Here is a 24,034-nt window from a genome sequence, read left to right on the forward strand (position 1 = left end):
AAGAGGAAGGATGGTCCCATTTCAAGGCTGTGGAGATCTCACCATCTACCTCACCATCTCACCAGGGCTTCGAGGGAGGTTCAGCATGAGTCGCATTCACTCCACATAGGTTTTGCTCTCTGAAGGCCTCACATCCAACCAAGCCACCCAGATGGAGAGCCTAGGCAGTTAACAGAGGAGGAGAACAGTTTCTTGTTTGTATTAGACTTTTCTCCCAATCTAGGCTGAACTGCCCTTAGAACTACCTGTTTGCTGCAGCTGACCAAGGAGGGAGCCTAGCTGTGAAGCCCAGATCAGGACTAGAGTCAGGCATTCCACTGCTGGTGCCAACACTACCCACCCACATAGGAATGTTGTGTGGATGGGTCTCTATTAGCAGCTCTTAACTATAAGAGGGGTTTCCTTATTAGTCATGAGCTATATATATGTATACTCTATTTTATATATATATATATATATATATATAAAATGGAGTATAATCCGCAGAATATGAAAGTCTGTCCCTTAGCATAGTTCACCCTGGAGGTTTCATAGATCATTTCACTTGCAGGGTTAAATAACAGCCCATACTATACCCACAGGCACGTAAATGGATCAAACTCAGCTACCCCAGTTACTCTCAACAGCACTTTGCTCACAGGGGGAAAAACAACAGAGCATTAAAAGAGGAGAGAGCACCAGGAGAGTAAATGAAGGATGGCATGAAAGACACAGAGTGCTAGGATGTCAGCTGCATTTATAAACTTCCATTATTAGCCTTCACCTTCATCCTCGCCTCTTCCATATCAAAGTACTTCCACTTTAAATAGTGCCATGCACCCTGGGGAAGCTGCTGAAAACAACCAGTGGAGCAGTTTTCTTCATGCAGCCAAGCCAGCCCATGCCTTGCATTCAAACCAGAGACAAACAGTTTTCACCATCCCCGACATTCTGGTACCACAGGAGGAGTTTAAAGCCAAGCGAGGACATTGAGGACTTTGGAGTCAAAGAAGAATCCTTTTGAAGTGGTAGGATGGGCACTATCCCACCCTGCAGTGTGAGCACACTGTAGAGCAGGGAGGACAGGAGTGGCTGGCATACTTCGTGCTGTCCCCAAGAACAGAGGGCCATGGGCTAACCCAGTGATAAATAATCCCATGCACTCCTCTACCTGGTCACTGCACACCAGTCCCATAAGCTCTAGCTGGCCAGGTTTGTGTGAGCAAGAGAAAGTGATCTGAAAATGAAATCTTGATGGTGAGGGATAAGAAAGGGTTCTTCAAATAAAAAGCAACTCTGCAGCTTTAGCAGGGAATGCCAAATACAGAAAAAGCATTGAAAGCTTCCTAATTATTTACACCTAGTGTTTGGATACACATACACCCTACAAAAGCATTTCTTCCACTGGTAAGGTTTGCCAGGTTCCAGGTTCTTCTCTGCCCAAAAGGTAGCCCTGGGGCATACCAAGGCTGCAGGTTAGCTTGGACTCTTAAACAAAGAAGTAAGATATGGGCAGGTCAGCACTTTTGGTATTGCTCATTAGAGTGACTCACAGCTTAGTTACAAAGCCAGGTAGATGAGGATTACTCACTGCTCCTTTCAACTGATCAGAGCTCACCTTCTTCCAAAATCTGAGTTAGCAATTGTCACCTTTGCAAGCTAAGGGAGAGCCAGACCTGCAGCAGAGCTCATTACCATCATTTAGGCACATACAAGTCATCCTGTGGTGAGACACCACAGTGCTGCCAAAGGGCCAGGAGGGATGCTCTGGTTTTTCTGCTCTGTCTGCTTTCTCTGTGGCTCCAACAGCACCAACCAGCTGGTGGCACATCTTTCCACCACACAGGGTGAGGGACTCCTGCTCCATGCACAGGGCACAGTCAATGTGAGGGTGGTCCCCAGGCTGCAAGCTGTCAGGCTTTAAGCCACTGAATAATGTTGCTTCACAACTGTCATTTGTGTGAGCCAAGCTGTGGTTGTGCCTTTCTCACGGGGCCCAGAAGTCACTGAGGTCATTTCAGGAGAAAAAACCTCCAAGAAACATGTGAAAGAAAGATGACAGACATCCATGTCCTCAAAGACACATAGGCACCTGACTGCTGAATGAAATCAAGGGTGAGGCAGATTATCTTTGCACCTTTAAAACACAGAGTGTAGATTCATCCCAGGCTGGCACCTAATTTTCAGAAATGGCACTGGGGACTGAAGAGCAGAGACTCAGAAAGCTTCTTATGTATCATCCCAGGTTTTGCACAGTGGAATATTACAAACACTTGAGGTATCCCGGCTCCTTTTTCTCTGTTCTGATATGAATGTTTTGGCCTTAGCTAGTCTTCCCCACCTCCTTATCTATAAGAATCCACCATTTCAGAAGCAGTACTTTTGGTGCTGCATTGCTGACTCCTGCAACTTGGGCAAAATTGCTCCAGAAATCAGAAACCACTTGTAGGTCAACACTTATTAACCTTGTATTAAACTGTGTGGTCATTACTGCCCTTGTGTTACACTATGCTCTTGGCAGTCACTACAAGCTCACTTGTAAAAATACCTACTCACCTCTATACTTTCGTCATGCTGGTTTACTAAAATAGCTCCCGTATAGAAAATGCTCTTCTATCGTTAGTTTTCTCTCTTTACAGCCATATTGCTTGTACACCTTCTTCTCCTTTGGTTGTTGTCAGACCTGCATGGCACGAAACCACTGACCTCTCCTATATTTGGCAGGGAGCTAAGAAGATTTTTCATATTTCCCCACATTGATAACACCCTTATTTTTAGTGTTTGGGATGTTAGAAAATAGGCAGAGAAAGGAAAGGAGATTTCTGCCCAAAATACATGTCCTGGTTCTTAAAAGAAATCACGTCAGGCATTAATTCAGCCTCCAATTATTAGGGAGACAGCTAAGATAACCCTATAATGAACAAGCACTACAGCTGCTCGTTGGAAGATCTTTGGGCCTTTCTGTAACAATAAAACATCTGGCAGTTTGAGTTGCAGAGTATTTATAAGGATGCCTTCAGAAAAATCAGTAGGAGAAAGAGAAAAGGGGAGAAAACATTTGACCAGAAATTGTAATTAATCTGTGGAGGAAGCAGGTCATGACTTAAAAGATCCAAGAATGATGTTTTTACAGTCTTGAAAATAGCACTGAACACTGTAGGTCTGCATTCAGGCCTCCAAAAGAGAAATCTGGTGAAGCAAGCAGGTGGGGTTGATTTTAATGCAAGGAGGAAGCGCCTCTGAAGTTATCCTTTTCAAATAGATTTTTGCATCAGGCAGGGATCAAGTAATTACTTTGCCCCTGTTCACAAGATATCTCAGAATAGTAACAGACCACACACCCAGGAGATGATTAAAGGAAGTCAGGGGTCAGGAACACAGAAAAGCTGGTGATACAGAAGAGAAGATTTGCATGGCCATTAATATTTCATGACTTACCAGCCATGTGGTTCAGAACAAATATCAGCACAATAAAGTAGAGCTGTCTGCCATCAGGTTGCATATTTCAAGACATACTTGAGTCATAAAGATATTATTTACATGCCTTTATCCATGAACAGAATACAAAACCCTCTGAATCCTTGTATCTATTGTAGGGAAAAATGAAAAGCCTGTCTGGGGGCTCAGCAGGATTTGAGTGAGGCCTCTGCCCTGGGCTGGACCTCTGCACAGAGTGAGTTTCAGCCTAAAAGCAAAGCATAAATAGCATTTTTCATACTGCAGTCCTATTAGATCTGGTACAAAGGAAAAGAGCTGCTGTACTGTCAGTATGTCTCTTCAGCCACTATTCCAACCCATGAAACAAGAGTGCTATTTATATGCAAGTATATAGGTAGCAGTGCAGACAGAAGATCTTGTATTCTCTGCCATTATTCCCATTATAGACACATCAAAGCTGGTAATTAAATTTGGAAAAAAACCCCCTATTTTTCTCACAGTGAAAAGAACAAGATGTGTCAGGGGTTAAGCAGAAGTATTTTGTCCCAGGAGTTTGGCAATTATGCTTCGTGAGATTTTATGCTGGGCAAACAGAGTTTATTGTGGTGACATAAGCAGGTCCTTTCCTCACAATCAAAGCTAGGAATTTTTCCTGCCTGCACATGCCTGTATGCAGCTGGAATAAGCAAGTGGAGCAAGTGGTTCAGCTGACTCACCGGCACAACCAGACTCTCCTGTTGCTGCCAGCCACTGATGGAACTTTTTTCCTGCCTTTGCAACTGGGCTCTCCCTTTCCCAACCTGCTGTAAGTGATGAGGCTCTTGACTTGAAAGAAATGTTGAGAGCCAGAGTGACATTGCTAAATCACCCAAAGGAATTGCTCAGAGGAGGGAGGCACATTAGGGTTGCTTGTCAAAGCTGCTGCTTCTCTGAGTCTCTTAGTGCTGTATGCGTGTGTGTGAAGAAAAAGGTGAGAATGAGAATCATAGAATCAGTTGAGTTGGAAGGGACCTCCGAGATCATCAAGTCCAATGAGAAGCTGTGGGGAAAAAACCCCAAACCAACAAGAAAAAAAGCACAGCACCAGAATTGCGTCCAGTGTTTTACTGACAAGAATACAAGTCCTTGCCCAGGGAATTTATAGCCAAATGAGTCTAATACCACAGGGCCTGAGGGCCCTCTTTGTGTCCTCTGCAAATTACTCAGATGAGCAGCCCCACTGACTCTGTCTGAAGGATTCTTCGATGAGCACAGTCTGGCTCACGGTGATTAGTGACAGCAAATTGCAAGGGGAAAAGGATGACAAGGGAGACATTGCTCTAAGGCAACATTATTTACTACTTCTCTCCCTCCCAAAGAGTCAGGTGTTTGACTATTTCATTCATTGGCTTCACTTTCGTTTTAAACCAGGCACTTGCCTGAGTGGAAATCATGTATTTCAAGGTTCCCTCACACAGGGAAGTCTGAGGACAAATCCAGAGCAGGTGAAAATTCCTACTTCATTATTATCCAAATTCATTATTATCACTGTGAGGTACATAACAACTAATAAAATGCAGTTGTTTACTTCACCCAGATAAAATTTTGGAAGAGTCTTGACTGAGGAGCTAAATCTCCACTTCTCCACCTTCCACTACACTGATGTTGGCCAGAAGTGTTTGGTTGTCAGCTGTCTTGTGGTTGAGTGTGACCAGGGATAAATTGCTTAATGTTGGACTTTGCTGAGACTAATGATATGGCTGATGAGGTGATTTTGTTTTATACATACCTACTGACACTGCTTCTTGCTAGAGAAACCCAAAGCTCTGTCTCTCACAAATGGCATTTCTCTCTTTCCTTTCAAAGCAAATTGGCACTGCAAAGTTGGCATCCCAAGTGTAACCCTTCACAACTAAAAGCCTGAGGCTGCAAACACTGTTGTTCTTGCTTCAAAGTTAATTATTTTAAGCATTTCAGTTTAAAAAATCGTATGTTAGCCTGAGAGTTGAACAATGAGAACCTTGTGTGACTGTAGAGGAGAGATCTGGTATTTGTATGCTCACCTGTATGCATATTACTCGAAGAGCCATATTTAAAAAGTCAACATCCAGCACTCAGATGAGGATTTTGAAAAAGTCACTCAATTTTAAGGTCAACCCTCAGATGGAGATGGTGTATGTCACAGTTATCATATCCTATATTCAACACTGCTTGTGCACCTTTGTTTAACTGTAATGGAGAATGCTGCCTTGCTCCATCTTTTCCCAGCGCCTTGAATTTATTGAGTATTATAATATATCTAGGTCTGTGAAGGGCATCATGTGTTAAACCATTACGGGATTGTAATGGTATCAGGATTGCTATAGTCAAAAGCTCAAAGCTGTTCAGCCACAGCAAACAAACATCAGTGAGGGTGTGTGTTGTGGATTCTTCAGTGGGCTCTGCAAACACCAAAGAGTTCTCAGAGCAGATAGGCATTTTCCCAAAAGGCAGCAGAAAATTTAAACAATCTTGGTATTTTGTTATCTTATAATACTAACAATCCAACAAGTAAAAAGCAGTGTGTTTCATACTCTAATGCTACCATCGTGCCTGTCTCCCATGTTGTATTCAGACATTCTCACTTCCATCAAGCAGGTACAATCCCATTTTGCCCATCCTCCTGGGTCTCAAGTGCTGTCAGTGCTCCCCACTTCTGCATTTCACTGGTGAAGAGACAAAGCAGCGCTGTTCCTTGTAGCTGCATCTCTGTCTCTTTGCCTCTCCTTGGACAACTGCAAAAAACTGGAATGCAGCTCAGTCCATTCACAACAAGCCTGCAGGACTGAGAATGTTATGAACACAAATCACAGAATACCAGGTTGGAAGGGACTGCAAGGATACCAAGTCAAACCTGTCTTGGTAAGAGCATGGTCTTCACATGATCTAGTACCCTGCCCAACTGAACCTTAAAGGTGTCCAACACTGGAGAATCCACTAATGGCTGCTGTCCTTGTAAAAAAATTTCCTCTTCTGTCTAATCAGAATCTTCTCAAGAATAACTTGTACCCATCTTCTCTTGAGACAGCCATCCCTTGAGACGGCACTACTGGTAGGCACCCACTGAGGTAATCTGCTCTGAGACTTGTACTCAGCTGGCCTACAAGACTGTGCAAACTTTTTATATAATGGATTTAACTAAGAAGTCAAAGGTATTTTGTTTTGCTTACAAGTTTTAAGTACATTCAAGATTGTAAGACACTTGGACATTGTGATCATACTAGAGTACACTCAGCATTGTACTGCTTGAGCACTCTACAGTCTTGAATGCAGCCATCCCCAGCTTACATTCTGTTGGGGTACTCCTGTTAACCTCATTTCACTGACAGGAAACTGAGGGACAAAGATTCTGAACAAGAGCATCACTTGAGTGAAAGAGTAGCTTTCTTTATGGGTAGCTGGGGAATGCAAAAGGCTAAGCTACAACCATACATGCTATGCATGTGAAAATGGGGAGAAACATACCCGACAGAGACAGACCCAAGCAGCCAAGCTGCTAAGCTAGTTACTGTGGGTGTGATGAAAAGATGGGGATTTACTGACCAGTACTTTCCCCTCTGCATCAGGCAGGTATATTGTCTCTGGGTACCAGGGATTTTCTTTTTTGCTGGTGTTGTTGCTTGAAACAGACTAAAGAAGATGAGGCAATGGTGTTTTCTTTTATGGAATAACACAAAAAAATTCTTATGATGAAAACCTAGTTAACCACACTCCATATTTTGACACAACACTTCAGGTGACAGTGATGTTTTGTGGATTTGGCTGCAAGGATCTTGCCCAAAATTGCACAAATCATCAGCAATGAAAGAAGCATCTCAAACCCAGGTGTTCCAAATGAGTGCCCTCACTATCAGGACATTTCTCTTCCATCTGCTTGGATGGAGTCAGATATATTTAAAACAGACCTAAATAATGTCACACTTGCACATCCTGATTTAGACCTTAAGTCTTGCTTGTTGCCTTTCTATACCAAGAAAGACCTGTGCCACCTGGCCATCCTAGAAGGGAGAATTTGTCTATGAAAGTAGAACAGCACAGAAGGGGGCAGGACAGAACCTTAGAAGAAAAGAATAAGAAATTCAAATTAGGCTGAAGAAGGGAAAAATTTCCAACAGAGAAATTAACAAGTTTGCTTAAGATAACAGGGAGATACGGTAAACCAAGTCTTCAAGGACTGAGATAATTTCAATTTTCTTCACGTAAAATTCCAGCCTACAGTCTCTGATGAACTTCTTGTCAACACAGCATGGGCTTGACAATACTGCTCTAGTTTAGGGTTGTCTCCTCTTCCTGGTTCATATAAACTCCAAAGCAATCTTAGTAATCTTCTAAGGACAGGATTCAAAACTCTGCCATTACTGTTATTCTTTATCTTCTTTCAGTCCAGATCAGTATACATTTCCTATTTTGTCTCAGAAACAAAGCTGAAGATCTGCTTCATTTGTTGCCTTTCAGGGAAAGAATCAAAATTGTCTCATCACTAAGGTTATATGGGAAAAGTCCCACCAGGGCATGCAAGTAATGGCCTTGTGGCTGCCTCTGCAGTACTGGATCCACTCTATGAAAACGATCCTGAGATTCATTAGAGCAGTATGCATGTGAGGCTCTGCAGACTGTACCCGTGTTAAAAATAAGACAAGGAATTTGCCATGGAAATTAACATGCAGTAACATCTCCAAATTGATAACAACGTTTGCACTGTTGGAGATTAGCCACAGGCTAACAAACTGTGCTCCCTGCATCACAAATTTACCATGTTTTATCCAATATCTGAGGCCAAGACCTTAAAACTTCTCTTTGAAAAAGGCTGTGCTCTGCGAAAAGGCACACACATAGGAGTGATTTGCAGTATCTTGTCATTTCACCACCTCTGAACTGTATGAGGTACATTCTTAGTCCCATGAAAACCACCTTGTCTGGAAATCACAATTGGAAAGGTGTAGACAACTAACAAGATAAATATTACACTATTATTTCATTATGCGTTTCTAATGCACCTAACACAGTAAGACTCTAAAAGAGTAATCCCAGTATCTTTATTGTATATTAACATGCTATCCGTAATGCTCTTGCTCAACCTGCCTTTTTACTGAAATAATTTCAATTAAAAGAAATCCCTTTAAAACACTGCTGTAGAAGGTACAGACTGATACATCTGTCATGATATTAAAAAGATGGGGTTTCATTTTCATATGACTATGAAAGTAAACTAGGAGTAATACCAAACACTTGTTTGCTCAATGAAACAAACCTGTGAAGGCCTGGAATCTTCCTATCTTCAGGCAGTGGAACTATCACCTGCTTAATAAAGGCCATCCCTCAGTGAACTGAAAATCCATAGAATTCATTCTGAAAACATCCCACAAACAAAAAGAATTTCTCTGCTTAGCCTCTTGCCTGTATAAGGGGCTTACAAATACATGAACTTTAGAGAAAACACTTCCATTTACTGATGAGCTGCTGAAATATGTAGAGGTGCGCCATTATTTGATGATTTTTCCCTGAACCTCACCTCTGTGTTTATCCAGTTTACTATTCAAAGTAGTAACCTTTTTTGTTGCTGAAGATGAAAACACTTTCAAGCTGCTGTGACAGAAATTAAAAAGGCAAATATATGCTATGCTATTTTGTGAAAAAACAAACAAACAAACCAAACCAAACAAAAAAAAATAAAACTTTTTTTTCAGGGAGTTACTGATTATTTTTGGTTGTTAATTTTTAGAAGAGTTCAACTCAACAGGAACTGGCTGGCAGCTGTCTATTTTTAACTGTTCAAGAACTTCATAGGGGCACTGAGAAAGCAATTGGATAGACTCTTACTACTTTTGTTGGTAGACCTGAACACCAACAAGGCAGTAACTTCAAACACTGCATTTTGTACTCTTTGGTATGAATGCCTCTCATTATTTTGACACAGAAAACCGTTTAAGTTTGTATTGCCTCAAGGGAACTACTGTAACTGTAGCAAAAAACAAGGAGCCATGTAGTAACATCAGGCCATCCTCCTTAAACATACCAAAACGCACACACAGACAGTGTTGGTAGAACAGCAGTGAAGTCTGTTGATAGAAATTTTCCAGTAATTAAATTCCACATTTAACTTTAATTTGTAGACCAATAAATGCAATTCCTAGCATGAACGTGACCAAAACCGGGTATTACTGACTTGGTGCTAGAGATAAGGAAAGTCAACGCAATTCTGTTTTCTAGGGATCCAGATGAATGAAGGAGGGGGTTTGCACAGTGCAGCCAAAGACAGCATAGAAGGTGAGGCTGTGCCCAACACATCATGCCAGGACTAAAGGGTACGGGCATGCTTGCACTGGGATTCAGAGTAACAGCAAAGATGACATGGGGCTGCTTTACTTGCTCGAGTGGCATGTGCCAAGTAGTATCTCTACAGTCTATGAACTACCAAGATATGACTATATGCCACCACTTTGTTGAGACTCATCATGGAAGTATCTTCAAAGGTTAATTATGCCAAATTTTTCTTCCTTGCTGGGAGACTAAAGAAGTGTACCTTAACAGTGACATTTAGCCTCCTCTCCCCTACTCTACCAGACTTCTAAAGATGCCATACTTAACCTTATCTATCTTTGCTTCCTTCTGAAGCAAACCATTTTTTATTTAAGCAGTGCAAAGCAGAAGGAATTTTTAGCAAATACCTTGATAGAGAAATTGTCCTCAACTAAAACCAGGTATCATCACATAAATATTAATGAAAATGTAAAAAACACATAATCTAGCTCTTCTCCAATGTGTGTGTCTCGCTAGGTTCATACTAAGGTAGGGTGGCAGTCTTAATTTTCTATAGTAATCAGAAACTCCCCCACAAAACAGTATGCTAAAGTTATAGTAGTACTCCTTATTTGCTCTGAACAATTGTAACAGTTATGCTTACAAAAGTACAATAACATCAAAATCACTTGGTCATCTTTTAAGAAATTTATAGAATTGGTGCATCCACAAATCTAAATGCGAAAAGTGTATTGCATGTTTATGGTATATAATGCATGCTTGCTCCATTTATAGTTACAAACAACAGCATATGCGATAAGAAACTGTTTAGCAAAATACACCGATAATCAGACGACCATGAAAATTTAAGCCTCTTGAACAATTAACATCCTTCATAACACTGCTAAAAGCATTAATGAAAATTTAAGTGGGAAAATGTACATTCTTTATTCTGCTGTTTAGATACAGAATAAAATTTAACTTTTCAGAAAATAAAACTATAGTTACAGCTTTGTGAGCTGTCAGTTTACTTTTGAGGATAAAGTACATGCACTTTTTCCAATTACTTTATTGCACATAATGTACAGTCATAAATGGTGTTTTATTTACATGTCTTTTGGCAATGTCCATGTTTGCTTTTCCCCTCGGAATACATTATTTTGCACAAACAAAACCTTAAATGTTTCACACAAACTGCCATAATACAAGTCAAAGCATATATGTATATATGTTATTTTATTGTTGCTGCTAATTCTTCTAAAAGTTTCAAATCTCAGTTAATCTTTGCCTTGGGAGGCAGATTCCCCCCAGTTATTCTGTTGTTGAAGACGGACACCCGAACTGCAGGCACTAAGAAATTAGCACTACAGCCCGCTGTGCCTGACCCCTAGCCCCTATGCAGAACCATACCACCTGCAATTAGTGCACAGGCACAGAGAAGGAAGAGCACTGTACTTTCGTTAACCAGTTTGATTCAACATTGAGTATCACGTGTTAATGTTATGGTTCGCGTGTTATTTGGACAGTATTCTGTTAAAAGTGTTTTAGAAAAATATATCAAATACATTAAAACAAACCAGAAATTCCAGTAACAATTATATACTTCCAGCCCTAGGAATGTGTTACTCAGATTCCATTCTGTACAATACGGTACTTATGATAACATTTTTTTACCCAGACACAAAGAATTCAGTTTTATATACTCATAAGCATGTTTCCCCCAAGTTTAAGTAATTTCTTAATGGATGGCAACACACTTCAATTTTTCCCTGCATTTTCAGGGCAGAAAACCTTTTAGTGGTCCCCCTCCTAGAGTACAGTCTGGCAATAAATGATTCCTAACATGTAGATTTTTGACATACTTTTAAAAGATATGTTCAAATAAAGGATCAATATTGTCAGTATACACTGAACATATGCTCATTAAAAATACCTTTAATAAAAATCCTTGAAAACTCTTTATGAAATATATCATGAATTGATGACATGCACAAAAATACTCTCAAAGAAACCAAATTTGTTGTCTTGAATGTATGATTTTCTTGAATGTTAAGACAATTTAACCTCAGAATAATATGAACCTAACTTCAGTTATTTAGCAATATTGAAGTCATCCTTCAATTCAGTTCTAAAACCACTTTGTTTCTTTCCTATAAGCAGACGAAGTATAAAATAGTTAAATTTTCAGACAGGCACTTAGGTAAATTGAGAAATGCCTTTGGTGGACAACAATGTATAGTATTTTGATTTTAGCGTTCTTCCCTTTTTTTTGCTGTCCTTTAGCTTTAAAATACTACAAAACTTACAGCAACTTTCACTATTGTATATACTGAAGAATGAGATGAAAATGCACTGTGAACAAAGTATGACAGTAGTTAATATCTATTGATAAAAATACAAAATAATAAAAATACTACAGGACAGCAGTAGTCCTGGGAATAGAAATATTCTTCAACATAAAATATTAAACTTTTGTTCCATCTGAATAGTTTCACCTAAAATGGAGAGAGTACTTCACCAAGCTTAAATGTGTGCCTCTGATAAAATTCTTTAGGAATATAAATTATTGGCTCTGTAATGACACTTTGTGCCATTATCCAGTCAAAAGGTTTGGTATAATCTGTACAAGTGAAACTATTCAAAATGCATTGATATTTTATCTGTACCTAAAATTTTTGTAAAACAAAGAACTACATGCCATTAGAAAACTAACAAACATTATCAAAGCTAGACTATTCTTCACTATAAAATAAAGATGCTTTCTATTTTAATTACTACCAATACTGTGAGAACCCTTTAACACTCAAGTTTTATATTGTATGGATTTCAAGATAAATAGTTTCAAACATCATAAATTAAAGGAGGCATTTGAACAGATTCAGTTTCCTCATCTGATTTTTTACCATCTACAGGAAAAAAATGGGATTTCACAAAAATTGTTGACATCAGAAAAGTTATCTACATTGAGGATCTCCCTCAACATTAGGTGTAATTACTGTCAATTTAAGATTACAAATCTAGGAGAACTACCTGGGAAATGTAAAGGAGCTTCAGACAGCTTAAGTTCTAAGAAAGGGAAATGTTTCTGTAAAAATATTTGCATAGATGTACATTCAAAACAGCATTTTCGCCATTTAAATTCCCTGCATTTGTTTTGCTCAAGTCATCCACAGGGATGAAGATCACATAAAGGCAGCCCTGGAATTTGAAATGGCTGTTGCTTGGTAATTTAATGAAAGGTGTATTTTTGTACTTTCTGCAGTCATTAGGAAAAGATCCAGTTTGACCTTTGGCTTACATATTGTACTCCCCTGAGCTAGGCAATACTGACAGACTATAGCAGAAATACAAAAACAAAAAAAAAAAAAGAAAAGATACTTGAAAATAGTGTGGCATGAAGACAATAAGGCACTTTTCACAAGGAAAACTCCCAGATTTTGTATTTCAATGTACAACAATTCTATCCAGAAGTATTTTGAAACGTCACATGATGCAACATGAATCAGGTGCCAAAACCAACGAATCACGAATTACTGTGAGATTAACTGCAACCTCTGAATGGTTCAACAAAGAATCAAACTGGTTTCTGTACACAGTCATGATTTACCAATGTACTGGCATCTTTGCTCTTTTGCTGTGAGCTGACAGTAATTATTTTAGAGAGAGAAAAAGAAAGTGTGGAATTAGTAATGCAGATGCTGAAAGGCAAGTGGCAAGACTCTACAAGAATGTCTCAAAAAATGCTACTTTGTTCCCATTTCTACTGGCACCTATTCCCCAAGGTAAGAGGCCAGAATGACCAAAGCCAACTTAATAGTAGTGTGCAGAATGTCAGCTGACAAACAACATAAAAACAAGTCACGTTGTGTTATCTGTGGTCACGTTCTTCAGGGTTAGTCCAGTAACTCAAGACTTTACATTCTTCCGTCTTTATTTGTTTATCGTAATTAAACATGTAATGGTTAATAAACAGACATAGTCCAGAGTTAGTAGGTTGGTATTATAACATTTATTAAAATAATGCTATGGGTTAATAGAAACAGCAAAGAACCAAAGAATTAAAATGCAAGCTATGTAAAAACCCAACTAAAACCCAAATATGTCTAATGTATTCATCCAGTAGCTAACTAAAAGCCCAAGAAAGACAACACTCCCAATATAATAAAGTACTGCAAAACAATTGGCAATTTTTCAGTTATCAAAATTGTGGGTTTTGCATTTTGTATCCTTTTTTCTCAATCAGGAAAAAAATTCTTTTGAATGTTATATAACATACATATAAAACAAGATAGAAAAATACATTATAAACTTGTAACAATGGCTGTAAATACATTATCTTACATGTTTCTCATAGGCAATAGGTTGGTTATGGTACATACATAGCATGAAACTACTAAGATAATAAAGAATAGACAAATACATGTCATCTGTACGGTTACATACAAGCGACACTCCCATCTACCCACTCTAAAAAAATTACATAATACTGTCAGAAAGAAGTCTTAAAACTACTTATTTTAATAAAGAAAAAGTCATTAAAGAATGATAATACTGAGAACCAAGGCATTCAGAGATTTCAAAAGTCATGCTTTTTTTTAAGTTGATCCAAAATTTTGTCAACTAAGTTTTCAGAAGTTTGTTCAGAGCAAACATTACTTTCACATGTCACACATCTATTCCATACACTTCCCCTACCCCCCAGAAAAGACCTTTGATAAATGTCTAAAATGTCCAGGTTTTATCACAGTTGAGATGAAACTGGATCAAATACTGGTATAGTTTTAGCAAATCTCTCTTCAAATGTTCGAGTGTCGCAAGTTTATTCAACCAACCAACCAAAATAAAATCAAAATGGCACAGCATATACTGTAAATAAAATCAACACAACTGTATGTGTAACAGGAAGACAAAGCCGGTGGCACAATAAAGAAAAATCTAGCTGAATACGAAAGGATGAATGTCTATTGCATAGTAAATAAACTGATAATTATTTCCAGGTGAGACAAGATGTTAGATGAGGTCACCATGCAGGTGCTTAAAAATGTAAGCCCTCTTAGCTTACTATTGACCTTTCATTTGGAAGCTGTGAAGATTTGCAGGAGGCGAATAAGTTGACAAGAGGGGACTAAAATTATCACCTGATATTTGCCAAGTTTAGTACTGAGCCCCACAAAGTAATACTTAATGTTTTCAGAATTAAATACTGTGCGTTCAACAGCTTCAGCTCTTGCAATTGCCCAGCTATTTGAACTTCATGTGGAAAACAAAGGTTAAAAATAAACTTTAGCTGGACTTCAAACAACTAGCTGATGTCCCTCTCCTGCTTATCTTTTGAAGAAAAGCCAACAGGGAAGATCTAACAATAGTCAAAGAGACAAGCTGAAAAATAAATAACTTCCATGCTGTTTGCTACTGCAGGAGCTGTTTGTGAAAACTGGGGACGTGTTCAGTAACTAACTGAAAACCAGCCAAGCACTTTCAGTTTCATTATTCACAGAACATCAGTTTTCTTGGTGATGCCGAAGCCTACTATAGTTGATGTATATTTATTTCAACCAAAATCAAGAAAACCCCTCTCCATCCCTGAACAAAAATGACAGACTTCCAGCTCTACAAACATTTGTCAGCTAATAATCTCCTTTAGCATGAGACAGTCTGTATCATAGAACCCTTTGGTCTACGTTGCACAAGTATGGCATTTGCTATGATTTAAAAAGTAGAGTGGCTGAAATAATAATGGGCTGGTTTGACAAAAACTTAGCAAATATTTCGCATAATGAGATTTTGGCAAAGTCACATCACACTAGTATGGCAAAAATCAGGTAATTAATATGGTCAACTCATCATTTGTCTTCCCTCACAGCTTCTTTCACATACTGGGCGTCTGAGTGGCATGCAGTAACTTGTCTGAGGGAGAAGCTGATTATACAAGACATTTGACTAAATGACCATGAAGAAAATAAGGCACTTCCTTTTCTTTAGACTTATTCCAATACTTAAAAAATAAAAAAGAAAGACTAAAAGGCTCTTTTGGTCTTTTGTTTCTTGACAACCACCAGAAAAAATCATTTAATGAAATAAAGGGTTTCTTTGTTCTTTTTTTCTTTTTTTTATAACACTTGAAAGTATAAAATGCTACATTTCCAAAAATATATTTTTTTTTCTGCACCAGCACCCTTGTATAGTAAAAGTATCTACTTTTTTGTTCATTTTGTTTCAATGCACTACACTTTATCTACAATTTCATTACATGTATACAGCAAATAGGCAAGCATGGCTTTTACATCCTTAATGAAATTTTTTCTATACAGGGAAGTTTAAAAAAAATATTTGAACAGTTTGCCCAGTAATGTGACACATAATGCATGTACCTTGTTCTCATGTAATCTTCCAAGGAGATTAAAATATGGTTAAAACAATTTAAACTTATATTTCACTTTAATAGTGTTGCTGTTTTGTCCTCTGCATTAATGTAGTTCTGAAAAGTCATCATAATCTGCATTTCAATGGCACACTTTCCTTTAAAACGTCCAATTTGGCAGGCAATAGAAAAAAGGCTGCAACATCTGCCCTTTGAGGGCACTGGTAGTGACTAAACGGCGTATCAAATTTTGAATACTTTTTAGAATCCCTTCCCCAATGACATCCCTGACCAAAGGTTCATGCATGATGCATCATCACACAGTACATTCAGAGAGAGCTTTGACTTTATTTTTTTTTTTTTTCTGAGAAGAAAAATATTCCTAGAAGTCTCTCACAGTAACTGCCTCTGTCATCGGGTAGTTAAGGGACATCTGTCTCCATCTTGTGTGAGGCCTCCTTACCGTTCGCTTGGGGCGGGACACTAGAGGATGATCAGTGCGGAGGGATGAGTTGGACCTTATTGCTTTACTACTATTCAGTGCAGGTTCTAGAACCACTTTCACCCAAACAGGAGAACAACAAAAAGCGGAGTTGGAGGACAACAATTTCTTTGTCTGTTTTGTTAGATGGTAAGACGAACGGACAAGTGCCCCAGCTCGCTGCACTGAAGACAGGCAAGCAAAGGCGTTTACCAGTTAACTGATCAGCAGGCAGGCATGGTCAGGTCATCATTGGGTGAAGAGTTCAGAGGTCAGAAGGTCATAGGTTAGTTGCCGGTGGCGGCTGGGTGGTTAGAAACAAAAAAAAAACAAAACAAAAAAAAGAAAGAAAAGATAGAGAAGAGATTAGTTCCAGCTAGTGACGGCTTAATGACAACATGAAAACTAATCACAACTAATAAAAAAAACAAGCATGTTTAATTCTGACATACTGATCGACACCATCTACAGAATGCAATAAAATCATGACAGCCCTCCATCATGATTTGGACACGTGAAGGAGAAGCCCACTCCCACAAAACCGGTTAACAGGAAAAATAGAGATAAAATATGACTAACGACTAATGGTTAGTAGCAGTCGATGAAGGAAATTGGAAAACAAAAAACAATGAACAGTTCTTGAACTGGGTAGAAGATTTCTGGAACAACAGTCAGTGCACAGCATCAGTATCTGACTGCTATTAAGCATTAGTACTTCCCCAGGTGCAAGCATTAAAGCAACTATTAATGATGGATGTGATTATTAATAACTGGTTGTTAAAAGAATGGAGTCATCTAAGGAATTCTGGACTTAAGAGAAACAATTTGGTTCAACAAACTACGGGCCAAACAAAGGGTTTTTGTTCAATAAATTTTTTATTGCCTTTCATTTATTCTATTTACAAACAACATGGAATTTCTTGGCCTCATGATACAAAGCAGTACTAAACTGTAGTCTAGCAACGTAGGCATCACCGTGGGAACCAGGAAAATGCTCAGCCTGCTACTATAGCCAGCATTTTCCTGTTCAAAATACTATTTTACACATATAGGACACTTATAAAATGCACTTCCATGTAAACACTGTAAAAGTCCTGCCATTTTAAAGTCTATACTTAAAAAGCTCTAAGTACATGAAAAAATAGAGAAAATATCTAATTGATACTAATAAGGCATTTTAAAACTACAAACAGCTCTCTTTATTCATTTTCAAAGCTAATACTCTGCAAATACAATAAAATCTGACATTTCATATACATTCCTGCTTTATATTTTTATATTTTAAAAGAAGCCACCTGTAAATACTATTTTCTTTTGCAAAAAAACCCCCCCAAAAAAACCAAAACCCCAACAAAACAAAACAAAACAAAAAAAACCCCAAACACAAACAAATTACAGTAAAACATAAAAAAGTTCTCAAGTGGAAAGTTATCATTCCCAATGTTCTTGAGCTATTCCTTCTTTAATCATTCTCTCGCATTCTCCTTCACCAAACTTGGTCCACTTAACAGTAGTATGATTTTTTTTTTTTTAAGACTCATTCAACAGCTTAATTATAGCTAATAAATTCTGAGGTTGATAAAAGTTTTTGTACTGTTGCCATTTTGACTAAGGCAGAGGAGATGAAAGTGAGAAAGGTATTCAGTGCAAAGTCAGATTTGTGCCATTACATAAAATGAAGTCCAGTAGGTGTAATATTCACAGATACCATTGACTTAACAATCTTTCTTGTGGGTTCATTTACTTTCACATAATAAAAATGGCCTATCATTTAGGATACAGTTCATAACACTACCAAAAATTACTACTGTAACATAAATGAGACCAAACACTCCCTGATTTTTTTTTTTTTAGAATCATGTTTAGTGGGATTTGTTTAAATTAAAACAGCTGTTTCAAAAAGAAAAAAAAAAAATATTTCATGTGGCACAATCTTACCACTTCACAGGTATACTAGAAACAGACTCTTAAAGCATATTGATACTGATTACAATTTTGATTAAATAGTATTAAAATTTACACATAAATTATGTGACAATTGGTTTGGATAAATTCAAGAAAATTCTCAGCATTAATATTTCTTGTGGAGTTTAAAATCAAAGCAAGCTATTTTTAAAAAATACCAGTACACCTGTGATACATCCTCTGCCAAGTCTCTGGCCTTCTACAGTACACACAGGTTTGTCAACTGTGCAACACCATTTACAGTTTATTACAATTAAATCAGTCAGTCTCTCTGTTATAGGCATCAAATTCAATTTTGTATTATTTATAAACTGGGAGTTTATTCTGAGTTAAAATGAGCTATATTTTCCAACCCTTCACCAATTCTAAATGCTTAGTTGTAAAACATTTACACATTTGGGGATTCTTGCTTTAAATGCAGTGCTTATCTCTGGAAAAAAAAACCAAAACAAAACCAACAAAAAACCAAAAGAATAAAAAACTACTTAAAAAGTGAATGCAGTAGTACAACAGTCATCTGAAAGTCAATTTAGAATTAAAAAAATCCCAACTTTAGACCCAATGAATGCAAAGATAGATTTAGTGACATTTAACTATATAAAAAATTTTCTCATTGAAAAAAAAAAAGTATTTCGGTTTGCTGACATTGTTTTTCATGGCCATAGCTATAGAATTATCTTGGTGACAGAACAATCAAATAGGTGAATATGGTAAATACTGATAGCATTTTAATTCTACAATATAATTTTAGAACATTAAAAGACATTTTTATTGCTGAACAAAGTTCTCTCCAAAACATTTTGTGAAACTTTTAAATCTGTGCAGTGGTAACCTTGGATTTGAAATTCAAAATACAATGAAGTTCAGTTGTAAAATTAACTTTGTCTTTCTCAATATACACTGACATTACTTAGGTAAGACTTCAAAATAAGGCTCTCCTGAAATATCGGTATGGTTTTCGTAAGAGAGATGTATGCATGACTTATTCCACAGGAGGTAAGATACTTATTTATCTACTTAACACAGTGGGTTTCCACTTTGCTAGAGATGAATGCTGTTCTATCTATCAGAAAATGGCTGTATTTTAAAAGAAGGTGAAATGATACCAATAAAGTAATTTCAGTTACTTTTAAGTGACCCAGATGTAACACCTAGGCACTTCAAAAAGTATTTAAAATTTATGTTCAGTAAACATTACAACGATGAACTTAAAACTACAAATTGGTATTTTCTCCCTGACAGCACCAACCCCCAACTTCCCCCCACCCCTGCTTTATCAGTATATTTACTAGCTGTCTCAGGCAAATATCTAATTAAACAAAAAGGTGGCCTCACCTGTCACCTGAAACTACCACTACAGACAATGAAAAACTGATTTTTGCAACATCAGGTCTAACTTTGAAAGACAACCTTACTACCTATTTCTCTTGAATGTGATAGGAAAAAAGATTAGAAAATATTAAAACCTATTTCCTTTTTTATAATCTTTTTTTTTTGTAAACATGGGCTATGATTTTCTACTGATTATACCCTGTTGCCCGACTGAAGAGTTCTCAAATGAGAACAATGGGCTGCAAATAGTGTGCAGTGATATAAAACAATCTTATCGAAAACTAAAGTAGTGTCTTTTATCAGCTTTACATTTTCTGTAAAGACTAGGATCATATGAAAGATGAAAGTGTTACATAAATATAGCAAATATCCAGGAGGGCCCCTTTTACTGAATTGACCAAAATCTGTATTCTTTCCTGTAGTCAATTTATGGAAGGCTGAGAGAAGTGTAGTCAGTGTTAGGAGATGTCAGATCTGTCATTGGAATTTGACTTTTGAATATTACAGTATCATGGAAACCTGCACAACACTGATTTGGACGAGACCAGAATAATAATACTTGGCACGTAATGCTTTGCATCCTCAAAGCCCTATACAAAACAAGAACCCCACAACACCCCTGTGAGGTAGGGAAGTATTATTATCCTTATTTTACTGATGGGAAAACATACACAGAGAGATTAAATGACTTGCCGAAACCCACAGCAGGGATGGGGTAAGAATTCATCCCCTACACTACATCCTAGTCAATGTCAATAAACCGAAAATATCAGTTTTCTCAATAAGCTTAAATACTTCATTCAGGGGTCCAAAGGCATGACACTTGAGGAACAGGAGAAAAATGAAGATTTACTTTCCATTCAAAGGTTAAAGAGAGATGCCCAAATATTGGATGTCATCTCACCAACAGGACTTCAAAAGTTGCTTCTCCTTCAGGTTACACATTTTAGCAGCAAAAGGAAAATACCAAGAAATAGATTTTGGAAAAAAAAAAAAAACAAAACAAACAAACAAACCAAAAAAACACCAAAACACCCTCCCTCCTCCTACCCTTACTAATTCAAACTCAAACAACTTTTGAAGTTATCTTCACAGCCCTTACCTTTCTGAATTCAGTTAGGTATCTGAGAACATGCATCCTCCTCATAATATACAGTACAGTGGCTCAAAAGTTTATTGGAAAAAAAAGGAATCTAAATCTTCAGATTTCTCCAGACACAGACAGGAGGCATTTATTCCTTTACTTCTTTCTCATTAAGCAACCATCCATTCATTTTATTTTGCAACACCAATCTGATATTTCCACACCAATTAAAAGAATGAACTGGGGGAGGGGGGGAGGAAGGGAACACAATCAAATTAATTATTGCAGCACTGATTTCATAGCATTTCCTGATGCAGATGGATCTTTCATTTTTTAAAACTGTATCAGCTATAGCATTTCTATTAAATATATCAAAGTATATATATTTAATTGAGCTGGGAAAGCCAAATTTACAATTTTTTTTTTTAAACCACAAGCATTCCCAAAGCTTTAAAATATTAACTGTTCGGATTTTGGAGAAAAATAATGAATGGGTCAAAATAGGGTATTTGGTTAACCAGCTGTGGTGTTGCAAATCTCATGTACACTCAAAGCACTTCTTACAAACAAGAACTGCAGAACTAAACTAACCTCGGTCTGCGGTCACAATCCTTTGGTAAGGATGGACACGCATATCGTGCCTTCGAACTTTAGTAGCCACCGCACCTAGTTAAATTGCAATTACCAAGACAAAGTTAGAAAACATTCACAGAAAACATTAACAGCAGGTTTATCAAAATGGATTTAAATGATCATTAACTACAAAAGTTCATTTTAAGAAAAGCAACAAGTTAAGGCACAGTAGTTTCAAATCTTAATCTTAAAAAGAAGTTTATCTGTGCAGATTAATATTGCATTTATTTTAAACATCCTGGCCTTAACCTGTTTAATCCATTCATTTACAATCCCAAAATTACAGTATTTCATGAAATCTATTAGACCCAAGCACATTTAAGCTTTACTAGTCACATATTCACTGAAGTGCCTTTCTTGCAGCAGGACTATTTTAAATAATGCCATCTTTTAATACTGACAATTATTTGCTAACCTTAAGATCACTTCCAGTTCTACCACAAAAAAAAAAGTTTTAAAGCAATTCTTCAAGCCTACAGATTGTGATTTTAAACTTTAAGTCAATAAGTATGAACTGCAATGAATTAGGTGATTAGTAAAGCAAACACTATATAGAACACTTAGCAGTCAGTATACTACTATACACTCATAAATTACAGCTACTCTGTAATAATAGGACCTAATCCAAATTAATAGCACTATTTTATTTTAAATCTATGTGCAAAAAAGTGCAAGTAAGTCACTGACTGCTAGGCCAAGCTTTTTTCAAGGCTGCTGAAACTAAGCATTTGTTAAAATTCAGATCTGATGAAGGATCAGTTAAGACCGTTCTTGAATTCTTAGCCTTTCGTTGGGAAAGCCATACCTGAAGATAAAAGGAAGGGAATTAAAAGTTAGTCACCAACTAAAATTTGATCCCAACACCAATATCCCCCAAAATACTGATAGGGATGCATTTCTCTGCCATTTTTAACAGAATTATTTTAAGACATCTTAAAGGTCCACCACAAAAATGGACAAAATACTATAAATGAGAATAAGTGTGTAACAAAATAAAACTCAATTAAAACTAATTTAATTCAATTAACTCTATACAATTGCTCAGGTAATAGAGCAGATGTATTAAGAGTTATTGATTATATGCAACTTGAGCGGGAGTGTGGGGGTTCCCCCTCCTCCCTTTTCCTTTTTTAAGTAACATTTTTAAATGAGATCTATTTTGGGCAATCCACCTCACACAGCTAAGCCCAAGAGTATGCAATGGTTCCAGATACCATTTTAGGAGTAATTTTCCCCTCCTCTCTCTTCATAGAAAATCCTGTGAGAAATTGAAGTTCCTGCATCGTATTAAACTACTGCTCTGGAATGATGTATTTCTTCACTTGCTATTAACTGAACTCAGGAGAGGGGTTTGCCCCTAACCAACAGCTGACAGCTACTCTGCTGAACTCTGTAACCATGACTTTACCCCAGGATGTATCACAAGCGGACTAACAGATTGGGGTAGAAGAGCTAGGGAGAATATTTACATGTCTGTGGGAAATAAATGACAACGGTTCACTGAATTTTGGGTATGGGGTAACACAATCTCCATGAACTAACTCCTCAAAGACAGACCTACTGCATACTTTTGTCCTACCAGAATTTTTATTATTGATTCACTAATCCTGCAAGACAGGATACATAATATATATAATATATATATGTAATATAATGTGGAAACATGCACACATATAGATAACTCACCAAGTATCTGTCATGTGAAACACTGATTTTTCGCAATACTTTCAACAAAATATTGACTTTGAACCTTATTGTCCAGCGTTCATTAGAGATGTTTAGAATTTGTGTAAATCAATAACTGCCACTGAACAAACTAAGATCAAAGTCCTATAAAATCAACATTATGCAGCACCAAGGTCATATGCAATTCAGAACAAACTGAAGAGAAAAAATTATTTAGATTCTGTAGAGGGTAGGGAAGGAAGAAACTATGGGAACTGCTTTTTCCATATTGACCAGTTAACCGAATTGTCACAGCTGCTTTATCATTCTTGCCTTCACACAGCAAGTCAGTGGTCTGATATATTAGGAATGATGGGCATTTCAATGCAATGTATATAAAAGAAGCCATCAGCAGAGTTGCTAATTTTATCATACTTCGGTGAGAATTTGGTTTGCTTTATATTCATTCACTGAAATTATTTTCTGCTTACAAAATGATTTACAGCTTTCTGACATTGACGAGAGATTTATCAGTTGCGTACTAAATAAAGCAGCAAAAACTCCAACTGAGAAAAGACCTTTCCACTCTCTCCAGTTTTGCTACTAAAACAATATAGCAAAATAAGAAGCTCTCTCTTCCAAAGATTGCTGGACATTAATTTATGTTAAAGAGAATACAAATAAATCTGGTATTTATGGCAGCCCAAATGACAGGTAATAGATGCCAACTTCTATGTAGCTTTTTATGCCTGTGTATCCACCATCTAATGTTACACAAACATCAAGATTTTGTTTTCAGTAATCTTATAAATAACCATACACATTCAAGAACGCAAAA

The 24,034-nt window shown here is 37.3% G+C and overlaps 1 protein-coding gene across 3 annotated transcripts in view; it reads right to left on the minus strand.

The window, feature by feature from the left end:
* Nucleotides 1-10,410: 10,410 nt before the first annotated feature.
* The window catches only part of QKI (QKI, KH domain containing RNA binding), a 156,730-nt gene continuing 143,106 nt past the window's right edge, over nucleotides 10,411-24,034 (minus strand). For 2 of the 3 annotated variants that reach the window (XM_027729524.2, XM_039382128.1), the window contains exon 7: nucleotides 17,375-22,336. In XM_027729524.2, the coding sequence (XP_027585325.1) occupies nucleotides 22,211-22,336 (126 nt within the window). In that variant the 3' untranslated portion in view covers nucleotides 17,375-22,210. Of the gene's footprint in view, nucleotides 16,822-17,374; nucleotides 22,337-24,034 lie in introns of those variants that run through there. The other variant, XM_027729521.2, reaches the window with a different exon arrangement.

The sequence above is a fragment of the Pipra filicauda genome, unplaced genomic scaffold (assembly GCF_003945595.2).
Source record: "Pipra filicauda isolate LSUMZ 115617 unplaced genomic scaffold, ASM394559v2 scaffold258_size1095741_pilon, whole genome shotgun sequence".
Classification (NCBI taxonomy): Eukaryota; Metazoa; Chordata; class Aves; order Passeriformes; family Pipridae; genus Pipra; species Pipra filicauda.